Source organism: Lepus europaeus, chromosome 19, assembly GCF_033115175.1.
Source record: "Lepus europaeus isolate LE1 chromosome 19, mLepTim1.pri, whole genome shotgun sequence".
Lineage (NCBI taxonomy): Eukaryota > Metazoa > Chordata > Mammalia > Lagomorpha > Leporidae > Lepus > Lepus europaeus.
In genome coordinates, this window is record NC_084845.1 from 72,478,663 (window position 1) to 72,491,982 (window position 13,320).

General features: G+C 57.7%; 1 protein-coding gene across 2 annotated transcripts in view; it reads left to right on the top strand.

Moving 5' to 3' along the window:
* The window catches only part of TCF25 (transcription factor 25), a 29,017-nt gene that overhangs the window by 15,174 nt on the left and 523 nt on the right, over positions 1-13,320 (top strand). For both annotated transcript variants that reach the window (XM_062177249.1, XM_062177250.1), the window contains exons 6-17: positions 1,681-1,763; positions 2,967-3,097; positions 3,615-3,714; positions 5,263-5,356; positions 6,187-6,279; positions 6,395-6,500; positions 7,846-8,005; positions 9,327-9,414; positions 9,999-10,157; positions 10,572-10,662; positions 11,260-11,339; positions 13,179-13,251. In XM_062177249.1, the coding sequence (XP_062033233.1) occupies positions 1,681-1,763; positions 2,967-3,097; positions 3,615-3,714; positions 5,263-5,356; positions 6,187-6,279; positions 6,395-6,500; positions 7,846-8,005; positions 9,327-9,414; positions 9,999-10,157; positions 10,572-10,662; positions 11,260-11,339; positions 13,179-13,251 (1,258 nt within the window). The remainder of the gene's footprint in view (positions 1-1,680; positions 1,764-2,966; positions 3,098-3,614; positions 3,715-5,262; positions 5,357-6,186; positions 6,280-6,394; positions 6,501-7,845; positions 8,006-9,326; positions 9,415-9,998; positions 10,158-10,571; positions 10,663-11,259; positions 11,340-13,178; positions 13,252-13,320) is intronic.

The following is a 13,320-nucleotide window of genomic DNA, read 5'->3' on the forward strand; positions in this document are numbered from 1 at the left end:
CCCAGGCCTTGCTCTCTTCCCTGCGTGACACGATGTCAGCCGCTTGCCCCTCCTCCCCCCCACCTCCTGGCCCCTTCTGCATCACCCCACTGCCCTGTGGAGTCCACAGCTGCCTGTCAGGTTCTTTGAACCCTCCTCCACACCTCTTCCCCACCTCACCTCCCAGCATCTGTCAAGGCCACCTTGTTCCAGGCTGTTCTAGGTGACCGCAGTGATCTTGGGACCAGGCCAGGCCACACCTGGGATTCTGCAGAACGGTTTCAAGTGTCCAGTCATTTCCCACTCTGCAGCCTACCAGTTACCCAGAATTGGGCCCCATGTTAGCGTCCTTCATGTTTTGACCCTGGTTACTACATAGTTTTTTTCTCTCCCAGTTTTTGGTTTTCTTATGGCAAATGAAACAGGCCTTTTTATCCAGCTCCTAACAGTCCAACTCTGTATTCATTCTTTTTGTTTAGTTTGAATTCAGTAATTCAGGTGATCAGAGCCTAGAGAATAACGTCCAGGCACCCATGGCCATCCCTGCAGTGCCAGCAGCTTCCCTGCCGCTCCCAGCACTGCTCTGCCTGCTGCAAGGCTTCTCAGCCAGGGTGTGCTGTGTGTCGGTCCAGCAGAGCCCTCGAGGCAGCCTTCTTGGTAGGAGAGCAGGTTCCTGAGCACATAGTCTGGGGGCTGGATGTGCAGACCGCGTGGCACGAGTCCTGGGGAAGGCCCTCCCGCAACTGTGTCGCTTTATGGCAGAGTCCCAGGTGACTCATGGCAGCTTTTGTGTCTGTGTGTCCACCCTGGTGTCCCCCTTCTTACAGAGTCACCAGGATCCTAGCGGGGGCCAGTCCCCACCCTAATGACCGTATCCAGACTTAATCGTCTCAGCACCACGGTGGTGTTGCCTCTCCATCCTGTTAATATCGTTAGAGTATGACTTGGAGGATCAAATCCTTGCATGTGTTCAGAGGGACAGAATATTCAGACAGTAGTGGGCGTGTGGCACCTGTCGCAGCTGCCACCCAGTAACAGCGGGAACACTCTGCCTGGGCAGGGAGGGTAGGGCCTGTTCCCTTCTCCAGGAGCTGAACATCCTCTCACTGCTGCCCTCCGTGCTGCTTCCAGGAGTTTGCCGAGGTCCTCACATACTCAGGCTTATCCTCCAGGGTTACGGGGAGAGGGGGAGACAGAGATCTCCCATTCACTGGTTCGCTCCCCAAATGGCCAAGACAGGACTGAGCCAGGCCAAAGCCAGGGTCTCCCACATGGGTGGCAGAGGCCCAAGCACTTGGGCCATCTCCCAGTGCCTTCCCAGGTACATTAGCAGAGAGCTGGATCAGAAGTGGAGCAGCTGGGACTCGAACTGGCACTCAGAGCATGCTGATGGCATTGCAGATGGCAGCTTAACCTGGTGCGCCACAGTGCTGGCCCTAGTCTCACTTCTGTGCCCTTTGGTTTAGGTTTTCTTCTTACTCCTGCCTCTTTGCTGGCCTGGGTGAATCTTCTATTTCCTGGCTTCAGGCAGTGGCTGCTTTGCACCGTTTCTCTGTGCTCTGTCCTTGGGGCGGTGCCCATCCCCACCCTTCCCCACCACTTCCCGCGCTCTGGGGTCTCCCACAAGTCACTACGAACATGAAGCAGCCAAGGCTGGGTCCCCATGTGCCACAGGAGGTAAGCTGTGTCCTCTTCTCCCAGGCCACGGCAGAGACAGCGTGTGTACCCCAAGTGTACGTGGCTGACGACCCCCAAGAGCACCTGGCCCCGGTATAGCAAACCAGGTGAGGGTCTGTGGGGGTTGGGGCAGTGGCCGATGCTAGAAGCGGTTGGGGTGGGCCCCCGCATTTGTGTGAAGCCAGTGTGCGGCCCCTGGTTCTGTGTTTTCTCACCACCTCAGGGATTGAGCACACTGGTGCTGGTGGCTGAGAATGTCCCAGATTCCATCCGTGTGTGTGTTCCTCGAGTCTGTTTGACACTCGTCTGCCTTACTGCCGTGGGTACTCTAGTTGAGTTTGTTGTTAGAAGTGCAGTAATTTTGAGTCTTACTGCAAACAGCTCAGCACTCGTAATGTAAAGAAAAGAGTGCAGAGGTGAGTCAGTGTCTGTCAAGGATGCTGGGCCCTCAGAGAGCCTGGGGCAGAGATGCCACGGTCAGCACTGCACAGCCCCACAGCTGCTGCCTCTCCTGCTCCTGTGTCTGCGGGGATTCTAGAAGATTCTGTGCTCTCAGCACTTGCTGAACACCTGGAGCCCAGTGCTGTTGGAGGATAAGCCCTCGTTTTTTGACGACATCCTCTGATCTGGCTGTGACCCACCAGCCTCTTACCTTCCTACCAGAGAGCAGGAGCTCGTTCCCTGTGGTCGTAAGAACTTGGGCCTTGGTAGGGCTGCAGAGGGCTGAGAAGCATTGACCTATTGGGTGGGGATCCTGGGTGACTGAGTTTCTCAAGTTTATCAGAAGAAACCGGGGCCCATACACCTAAAGTCAGTCACAGCAGCAGACAGAAAGGCCTGTCTCCCAGTCCTGCCTGTCCCCTGGATATTCTTTCAAACCAGACTTGATCCGGTGCAGTGTCTGGCCCAGCCGTGTCCCATGTGTGTCCCTGTCCCTGATACGCCACTCAGACTAGCCAGGCTCGTGGTCCTGGGCCACTCTGTGTTCCATCCACATTGAGCTGGATCTGAGTTCTCTGGGGAAACACGTCTTTGAAGAAAACCAAAGCAGCCAGGATGCTGGCTCCTGGTGTAGCCCCAGCAGTGAGAAGCAGGCCCTGGGCACTCTGGGAGAGAGCTTGGTGCACTGTAGCGTGAGGCTTGGCGGCAGTCCAGCCCCAGACCCTGGCAACTTGCTCCAGTTGTGTCGACATCTCAGGGTCCTCTCCAAGAAGAGCACAGTGCTGGGTGAAACTGCCTGGCACCACCATCCCTACAGAGTGCCAGCAGCCCAGCCTCTGTACACCCTCCCCGAGCACTCTGTCCTTCAGGTCTGTCCATGCGGCTGTTGGAGTCGAAGAAAGGCCTTTCCTTCTTTGCCTTTGAGCACAATGAGGAGTACCAGCAGGCACAGCACAAGTTCCTGCTGGCCGTGGAGTCCATGGAGCCGAACAACATTGTGGTACGTGAGCCCTGCAGCTCCTGGCAGGGCCAGGGCAGTGTAGCTGCCTCTGTGCTAGGTCCTGTGTCCCTCCTGTGACTCTGTGCAGGGCAGATCGTACCCCGTGACCAGAGGGAGGCGCCTTCCATCCACACCTGGCATGTCCCAGCTCCTGGGGCAGCCAGCCAGGCCGCGTCCTCTCCGAACCTCGTGGCTGCCCAGGGCAAGGTGCTCTTGACAGTCCCCTGTTGCGTTCTGTCTGGGAGAAAGAGGAATGCGTTTTCCATTCTCCTTTCTTAAAGCATTGGAGAGAAATGGCGCTAGCTCACGTGCGCCAAGTCCAGGTCCACGCTTTAAGGCAGGCAGTGGCATGGCTCAGCAGCCGCAGCACCTGTTTACCTGGGGGTACTGTGACTGTCACCCTGGGGATGACTTCTCCCGGCTTCAGTAGAGTGCCTGAGGGAGAGGCTCGGCCTCTTGTCTTGTCCCGGGGGGCCTTTGCCTGCTGCTTACCTCCAGAGGTGCCCCTGCCCTGCAGGTCCTGCTGCAGACCAGCCCCTACCACGTGGACTCCCTCCTGCAGCTCAGCGACGCCTGCCGCTTTCAGGAGGATCAGGAGATGGCGCGAGACCTTGTCGGTACGGTGGGGCCTGTTCGTCCATTGCGCGTAGGAACAGCTGAGGCCCATAGGTGTGGGCAGATATTTGTTACAGAGGATACAAGTGGGTTTGCCAGGATATTTTCAAAGTAATGACTGTGTTGAGATACAGTCCGTATGCCATGAAACCCCTTTAAAGTATACAGTTTACACCAAGAGTTGTACAACCGTCACCTCAGTCAGGCTTAGGACATGGTCGTCACCCGTTCCAGAACCCCGGGATGAATGTTTAGCCCAGGGGTGAAGACACCACTGGGGATGCCCGCAGCCCAGAATGCTTTGAGTCCCAGGTCCACTTCTGGTTCTGGCTTCCTGGTGACGTACACACTGGGAAACCTGAACCGGGTTTCCCACCTCAGCTTAGGCTGCCAAAGTCCTAGCTGTGACGGGCACTTTGGGGAATTAAACCAGTGAATGGAGGTTCTCCATCTCTGCTCGCCAAGTAGAGAGATCCTGTGTATCTGCATGTATGCATCTTAAAAAACACAACCCTGGGCCGGCGCCGCGGCTCAATAGGCTAATCCTCCGCCTTGCGGTGCCAGCACATCGGGTTCTAGTCCCGGTCGGGGCACCGATCCTGTCCCGGTTGCCCCTCTTCCAGGCCAGCTCTCTGCTGTGGCCAGGGAGTGCAGTGGAGGATGGCCCAAGTCCTTGGGCCCTGCACCCGCATGGGAGACCAGGAGAAGCACCTGGCTCCTGCCATCAGATCAGCGCAGTGCGCTGGCCGTAGCGCGCCTACCGCGGTGGCCATTGGAGGGTGAACCAACGGCAAAAAGGAAGACCTTTCTCTCTGTCTCTCTCTCTCACTACCCACTCTGCCTGTCAAAAAAACAAACAAACAAAAAAAAAAAAACAAAAAACCACAACCCTGGTTCAGGCATTTCCTCACTTAGCAGTTAGGGTACCATTTGGGATGTCTGCGCCCCCTGCTGGGATACTGGTGTTTGAGACCTGGCTCCAGCTTCCTGCTCATGTGTGCTCTGGGAGGCTTGGTCCCTGCTTGGTCTGGCGGGCCTGTATTGCATTCCCAGCTTCGACCTGGCCGGGTCCCTGCCTTTGTGGGCTTTTGGGAAGTGAACTAATGGATGAGAGCACTCTGTCTCTCTGCCTCTCCAATAAAAAAGAAAAACAACAAAAAGAATTATTTTTAATAAAAAAAAAAAAAGCTGTCCTTCTCAGCTGCTAGAAGCACAAATCGACTCTGTTTCTCTCTGGATTTGCCCATTTGGGGCACTTCCCCCCTGGAGTCACGCGGGCAGGGTCTCCCTCGCCGTGATGTTCAGGATCTCTCCAGGCGTGGCACTCCCCAGCCACTGCGCACACGCACCACCAGTTTTTGAGGATGTGTTATGCATAGGATGCGGCCTCAGTCACACCTCAGGGCATGCAGAGTGTCTCCATCTTGGGCTAGGGAGACCCATGAGGTCACACCTGTGCCCTCAGTGTGACCTTGCTAGACCTTTCCTTGCTGCGAGTCCACACAGTTGCCCCGCGTGGCCGTGACACCCTCCCTGTTTTTGGCCCACAGAGAGAGCGCTGTACAGCATGGAGTGTGCATTCCACCCCTTGTTCAGTCTCACCAGCGGGGCTTGCCGGCTGGACTACCGCAGACCTGAGAACAGGTGAGCACAGCCCGCCCTGCACTGGCTCCTCGAGCGTCTCACCCGCTCTTTCCCTGTGAGCCCCACTGGGATCACTGCAGGCGGGTGTCACTGCTCTCAAGGTATGCTCCACCGGAAGCTGTTAGGTGAGAGGGCTGGGCTCAGGGACAGGATTGGGTGAACTTGGCTTGTCCACCTTAGAAGAGAGGCCTGCAGTCATTACCGCCTGTGTTTGGACAGATGGATCTGGCCCCAGTGAGTTTACTGAGCTCTGGGATGCCTGGCAGCCGTGTGTCTCGATTGTTGAATCAGTGAGCAGCTCAGATTCAGCCCCAGCAGTGTCACACGTAATGTCTCCCCTAAAACTGCCATTTGGCAGCCCTCACCAGCCGGGCCCTGTCCCAGGATCCGCCTCCCTCTGGCCGTCCTCGGGGTCCTCAGCGCGAGCTGCTGTCCCTTTTCTCCACTGCTTTCCTCTGTGTCACTTTGATGTCTTCTAATGAGATGCTTAGCAGGATAACTGAACCTCACAACATGTTAGGACTTTATAACAGTGCTAACAGCATCTGTTGAAATTTGATAGATTCACATCGTAATTATAATGTTGGAGGATTTCAACTCTGTGCCCTTAGGTGGTAAATAGTAAACAAAACTTTAAGTTTCAAATAAGCTTGTCTTTGAAGATGCAGATGCGCAGTTAACGGCATCAAGTGGAGCACAGGCTCTCGGTGCTGCACACGCTGCATTGGGAGGCCCGAGGGCAGAGGCCACGGCCATCCTGGGCAGGTCTGTCTCCTGAGGCCTTGCTGCTGTGCCTTGCTGGAATTCATGGGGAACTGTTTTGGACCCAGGAGCTTCTACCTGGCCCTCTACAAGCAGATGAGCTTCCTAGAGAAACGAGGCTGCCCACGTACTGCACTGGAGTACTGCAAGCTCATTCTGAGGTGAGGGGCCCTGGGGCTGCTGGTCCTCCCTGCGGAGCTGGGGGTCTGCAGACTGGGCTGTGACGACTGCTCCCTCTGCTCCCCTCTGCTCTGCCCACTTCCCTGCCTCCCGAAGCCTGGAGCCAGACGAGGACCCACTGTGCATGCTGCTGCTGATCGACCACTTGGCCCTGCGGGCCCGCAACTATGAGTACTTGATCCGCCTCTTCCAGGAGTGGGAGGTAGGTGTGGCCATGTACTGTCACTCAGAGCTTGTGGTAAACGGTGTGAGGCTGAGGGTGGAGCCAGAGCAGATCCCAAGGTCCCCCCGCTACCTCTGCTGCGTGGAATCCCCCAGCCTCTGTCAGAGCCCTTGGGTGTGCATGCACACTGCTGGATTGTAGGTGCACACTGTGGGAGTGCACACGCACCCATGTACACACATGCAGACCTGTGCGTACAAAGACTGCAGTGCTGGAACCGTGAACGTTTGTTGTGGTCAGAGAGACCAGAGAGTTTGTTGTGGTCAGAGAGACCAGAGAGTTTGTTGTGGTCAGTACAGTGATGCCACAGGAGAGTTGGAACTGTGTGGGGCTGGCACAGGGACCCCCAGCATATGTGGTCACCTGGGGAGGGTGCCCCAAGTCCTGAGTGTGGGGTGGCTGTGTACCACGGGAGTGCTAGACTGACACATCCACATGCTCATGATCGAGTATGTGTGCCTTGTCAGACTTGTGCCAGTGTGCAAGGAAGGCAGGCCGGGGCCCCGACACCTGGCTCAGGTGCCGAGACCAGGGTGCCCATCGAGTGTCACACTCACCAACAGAAAACCACGTGAAGTGTCTTACTAGTAACTTCTCTGTGGATTACACACTGAAGTAATGATTGTGGTATATTAGGTTAGATGCAGTGTATTAAGATTAATAGGTGCCTGTCCCTCCTGGATCGTGCCTGACAGGGGGAGGGGCAGCTGTGTGGTGACCCCCAGGAGGGCCTGGGGTTGTGGGGGAGTGGGAAGGTGAGATTGCACTCTGCTTGGTTTTCCTTGGGCACACGTTCACATCCAGTGAGAAGTGGGTACATCCTTTTGAATTGGATAACATTTGGCATAATCGATCAACCAGTGTCACGTACAGGGAGCTAGAAATTCCTAGGGAAAACAACCCTAGAACGTGACTACAGAGAGTTGTCTGTGGTGGTTTCTGAGGGTACAGCTCTGTGGAGACTATGAGCCCGTTGTGGTACAGAAAACCTAAGCCACGTTGAATTGTACACACACATGAGGAAGGCAGGAAAAACAGTCGGGAGTGGTGCTGGGAGCAGAGGCCCCTTCCGAAGTTAGTTTTCCACACTGAGACGGCGACAGTTGCTCTTGGGTGGCTCTGAGGCCCTCCTCTCACCGCCGCTGACCCCACCCTCTCCTCTGCATGGACAGAGTCCCCCAGGTAGGAGTGCACGTGCCCTTCATGCACAGTTACCATGGTGCCCATGTGAGCAAGGGGCTCATCGTGGGACATGGAGTACCTGTGAACTTTACATTGTCTGTGTGGCCTCGAGGACCCAAATCTGCTTGTGCATCGCTTATAGGCTCATCGAAACCTGTCCCAGCTGCCAAATTTTGCCTTCTCTGTTCCGTTGGCGTATTTCCTGCTGAGTCAGCAAACAGAGCTCCCGGAGCACGAGCTCACCTCGGCCAGGGAAAAGGCCTCCCTCTTGATCCAGCAGGCACTCACCATGTTCCCTGGAGGTGGGTGTGCGGTCCGCCCTGGGTAGTGACTCGCCTCCTGGTGGTGGAGGCCAGGTCCCAGCACTTCCTGCCGTCGTTAGGAAGGTTTGGAAGCCAAGCCCCAGTCTCAGTGAGCTCAATGCACACCGGCCTGATGCCCACCTTGGGCTTCCGTTCTGGGGCAAGAGACAGCCAAATTAGCTAGAAGATACAAGTGCAATGCGTTAGGTGGTTTCTGATGCTAGGGGGCAGGCCCAGCCCAGAGGTAGTAGACGGGCAGCAGCCTGGGCAGCCAGAAGAGGAGCTACACTTGTGCTGTGCTGGGGGCAGAGCAAGGGGCCCTGGTACTCGAGGGCTTCCAGCAGACTCGCACCCTAAGCCATCCCCACACCTCTCCCCACACACGACTGCACACAGGGACATACAGTCAGGCTGCTGTTTGGTTGGACGGTGGATGAATCGACCCTCCCCTAAGAGCACACATGAAATTACTCTAAGATGAGGCTCTCCTGACCAGCACTGGCTGTGTGTGGGGACGCGGTTGCATAGCCCATGTGTCCACACTGAGTGACCACGTGTCCTCTGGGCAACATCCTGGAGTCCACATTGCCTCGTTGGTTCTGGGGGACCCAGTGAGGGGTCGAGGCCGTTCCCAGCATGGGCGGAACTCGTGAGGCTTCGCTCAAGATCTCCGCCTTCTCACCGAGGCAGAGAGGCTCATTTCCTCTGTCCAGGAAGGCTCTGCTTCCTCGTCTGGGGTCAGATGCTGCTGATGGTGACCTGAGTTCCAATGGGCAGTGCTGTTGGGGATGCAGGCTGGGGAGGCCACGTGCCGCCTCTCTCTTCCTGGTGGGTACCTCTGACAGCTTCTAGCAGGCAGCTGTCTGGGGGAGTCACTGCTGCTCAGCCAGAAAGCACCGCATGCAGGGTGGGCTTGGACAGACTCTGTCTCGGGACGGGGTGCCAGGGCACACACCCCACCCCGGGGCTGCCGCCCTGACACCCGGAGCTCTGCACTGCTGGCTCCTCTGTGCCACTCTGCCGTGGAGCCTGATCTTCATGGTCAGCACATCCGAACTCATGTGCCTGCTGAGGGTCATGGGCAGGTCTCTCTCGGGTGCAGCGGGACAAGCGTCTGCCCCCAGGGTCCAAGAGGACACACCCCAGCCTCGGACCCAGGATGCTCCCTGTAGCAGCAACTCGGAATGGACCCACTGGCTGTCCAGCTGTTTCCACCCTAATACACCCAAGTCGTGTCTGGGACAAGGATCTCACCGTGTCCTGTCCTCTGCCTGGGGGCTGGGGTTGCTGGGCACATTGGAGCCTTTGCTTCCGCCTGCAGTCCTCATGCCTTTGCTGGAGTATTGCAGCGTGCGGCCTGATGCCACTGTCGTGAATCACCGCTTCTTCGGACCTGATGCGGAAATAAGGTAAAGAAGGAAAGGTACCCCGTGTGTGTGCCGTGGGGTGCCAGGGGTGCAGAGCGTGGGTGCCCACAGGTGAGGCTGGTGCTCCCCTGAGCTGGTGACCTCAGGGACGAGGGAGACTGCCATCCCTTGGAGGAAGGCTCTGGAGTCCAAGGGCAGAACACCCTGGCCTCAGAAAGGGCCTAGCTGGGGCAAGTGCTCAGGCAGGAAGGCAGGCCAGCACACCCAGCTTCCTCTGTCGGCACAGACCACCTTTTCACATTTCTTCTGGAAAACAAAGTGAAATGTGCGCAGAAGGAAACGCCTGTGGGGAACCGGGTGCAGAGCCCCCGTCTGTGACGTCCCGTCCCTTCTGTGTGCTCATGCTTCCATTAAGTGATTCATGCTCCAGAGTGCAAACGGCTTGCAGAGGAGCACAGAGCCAGGCATGGGTGCACCCCAGCCCCCAGCCAGGGCCAGTGTCCTCTTCCCCTGAGGCCAATATGCATGGCCTGGACCCTCCCCCGCCCCCATGCGCAGCAGCAGAGCCGGTCCCAGGGCAGGCCCTGGCCATTCGGGGGTCTGCTTACAGGTGCCCCTCTCCACAGTCAGCCGCCCGCCCTGCGCCAGCTGGTGAGCCTGTATCTCGGGCGGTCACATTTCCTCTGGAAAGAACCTGCCACCATGAGCTGGCTGGAGGAGAACGTCCGTGAAGTTCTGCAGGCGGTGGACACTGGGGACCCTGCCGTGGAGATCTGTGAGAGCAGGTGAGCTGCACGGGCAGAGACCACTGGTCTCAGCCGCTCCCTCCCAGGGGCAGTGGGGCACGTGGAGCATGGTCTGTTCAGTGCTTGCTGCTGTCTGCCTCTGCCTTGGGTGGTGGGCACCTGGCAGAGGGGAGCTGCCCCTTCCCTGCATTGGGGTCCAGTGCTCAGGACCGCAGCTGCTGCATCGGGCGCAGCCCTGGGCCTGTGCTACTTCAGTTCACATGGGCCAGGCCCGACACCAGCCCTCTTCATTGGCCTCGAGGCCAAGCCCTGGCAGTCAGGTGAACCCCGGCCAGCTGCTTGCTCTGCTTGCCGGGTGGGGAGACAGAGCCGCAGGCAGGCCCGGCTGGGGCCGCAGCCCTTGTCTCCCACAGGTGCTGCCATTTGACCTGCTCTTCTTTTCCCTGGCCTCAGGCGGAAGGTGCTGTACCAGCGTGCACCCCGAAACATCCACCGCCACGTGATCCTCTCCGAGATCAAGGGGGCTGTTGCCGCCCTGCCCCCGGTAAGGTCGTGCTCCCAGCATGAGCTGGTCACGTGCGTGCTCCCGTCCCGCGAGGCCGTGTTGGTGGGGGATGCACACGGCTTCAGATGATTGGCGTTGCGAGAGGCAGGTCCTTCCTGGGCTTGTCCACGGTCCCTGACTGTGCTGCCAGCTCCACGTGCCTTCTCTGCAGTCCTGGGTCCGGTCCTTCTCTGGCACCTATCATGTGTGCTGCTACCACCTGAACCCCAGAGAAAAACTTGGTGCTGTCGTAAGGGGTAAGACAAGGGCAGGCCAGAGGCTGTCCAGGACGCCTTGAGTCACGTCTGGTGTGCCTGGCCACTCTGCCACTCTTGGAGACTGACAGCCAACCTGCCCTCAGCTGGGCCTTTTGTTCTGGCAGCAGCGACAGCAGGTGTGTGTCTCGTGACTCAGCCACTCAGGTCCCTGTAGCCAGCAGTCACCAGATGAGAGTTGGTGACACACGGGTCAAGTGAGAGTGGTGATTCCTACCACGTACTCCACCGAGCTGTCCCACCGCCACCCAGAAGTGTCGTGGTGCCTAGTGGATGTCCCAGCAGCATGCTGTCATGTGTCTGTTTTGTTCCCTCTCTGAAGGATGTGACCACACAGTCTGTGATGGGCTTTGACCCTCTGCCTCCCCTGGACACCATCTCCTCCTACGCCAGACCCGAGAGGTACCCCCTCCCGCTTTGCTCTCCTGCCTGCTTAGCTCTGAGGTCCGTGCTTTGGGGCTCCCTGGGACTCAGGGCCTCTGCATATGCACAAGCCGAGAGGTCAGCACAGGAGCTCCAGGGGTCTTCCCTTGTCCCCAGGGGAAGAGGGGCTGACGTTTGGTGGGACCGCAGACCTGCTTTGCACTTGTCTGTGAGATTGTGTAGCAGCGGCACAGTCCAGACAGGAATGTAGACACTAACTGTCATGTCTGCAAATGTGAAGTTTAAGCTGCCACAAGGACCCGCTGGGAGCACCGGCAGCACGCCTGAGAGAGGAGCTGGCGTTGGCTGGGAACTGAAGAGCGCGGTGTGGCCGCTGCTGCTGAGCAGGAGGCCCTGTGTGGTCCAAGGCCCCGTGCCGGGAGCAGAGCATGTGGGGTGTTCACAGGGCCAGGGCCAGGAGAGCAGGACAGTGGGATGGGAAATCATGTGGGTTACAGTGTTGTGGGCCAGCCTGCGGAATCTGCGACACAAACAAGGATTTTTTTTTTTTTCTTTTTTAGCCTTTCCTTTTGGCCTTGTTTTGTTTTGTTTTTATTTTATTGGAAGGCAGAGTTAGAGAGAGAGTTCTTCATCCTCTGGTTCACTCCCCAAATGGCTACAACAACCAGGGCCTGGTGAAGCCAGGAGCCAGGAGCTTCTTCCAGGTCTCCCACATGGGTGCTGCTTTCCCAGGTGCATTAGCAGGGAGCTGGATCAGAAGTGGAGCAGCCGGGGCTAGAACCGGTGCACATTTGGGACGCCGGTGCGGCAGATGGCGGCTTAACCTGTTAAGCCACAATGCCGGCCCCTTCCGGCCTTTAAAGCTGAGGAATAGTGGCCATCACCCACCAAGTGGCCCATCTCAAAGAGTCGCAGACAGATTTCCCTTTTGAAGGGAGCGCGTGCTCTCCAGACCTTGGCAGGCGCCTGGGTAGACTGCAGTCCTTTGTCCTCTGCTTCCTGTCAGAAAACTCAAGACTGTGTGCACTGGAGAAGAGCTCCCATGGAATTCTCCATTCGGTCAGGGTGGAAATTATGGACTCTTCGTGTGTTCATGCAAAGAACCTTCTGCTGCACTGGGCCTCGTCCCAGTGAGGGAGTGGTCCTGTGGCAGCTGCTCGCTCAACCTCACTCTGTAGGCCCTGCCCATAATCCCAGTGTGGGCGCCAGTGTGTGGCAGAGAGGCTGCAGCCCCACCTCTCACCGGCAGGGGTCTCCACACATAAGTAGCTGTAGACTGCTGGAGGAGACCATGAACCTACAGCTTTTCTTCATTTGCCTTTATTTATTTGAAAGGTAGAGAGAAAGAGAGAGAGGGAGGGAGGGAGGGAGGGGGAGTGAGGGAAGGAGGTAGAGATTAGAGGGTAGAGGGTAGAGGTAGAGGTAGAGGTCTTCCATCCCCTGGTTCACTCCCCAAATGCCCTCAATGGCCAGGGCTGTGCTAGGCTGAAGTCAGGAGCTTCTTCCAGGTCTCCCACATGGGTGCAGGGGCCCAAGCACTTGGGCTGTCTTCCACTGCTTTCCCAGGCACATCAGCAGGGAGCTGGATTGGAAGCGGAGCATCCAAGGCTTGAACCGGCATCCATGTGGGACGTCCTCAAGCTGCTTGGGAGCCACTGCCCACCCCAGGGCCCTCATCTGCTACACTGTGCAGACACAGGGCCTCCATTGTGTCCTTGGGCTCCCTAAGACTGCTTCCTGACCCTGCCAGTGGGAGATGGGTGGGAGACAGCTGACGAGGGCCATCGTGAGTGGGGCTGGAAACCGGAGGTAGTCACTGAGTTTTGTCCTGTGACCCTTCTTGCCCTTGTCTTGCAGGCTAAGTCCTGTCAGCCATGGAAACACAATCGCCCTCTTCTTCAGGTCCCTGTTGCCAAATTACACCATGGAGGTACGTGGAGCGGCCTCGGCCCGTCCCTGCCGGGCCGGTAGACAAGCCCACCTGGGTGTGGGAGTCTGC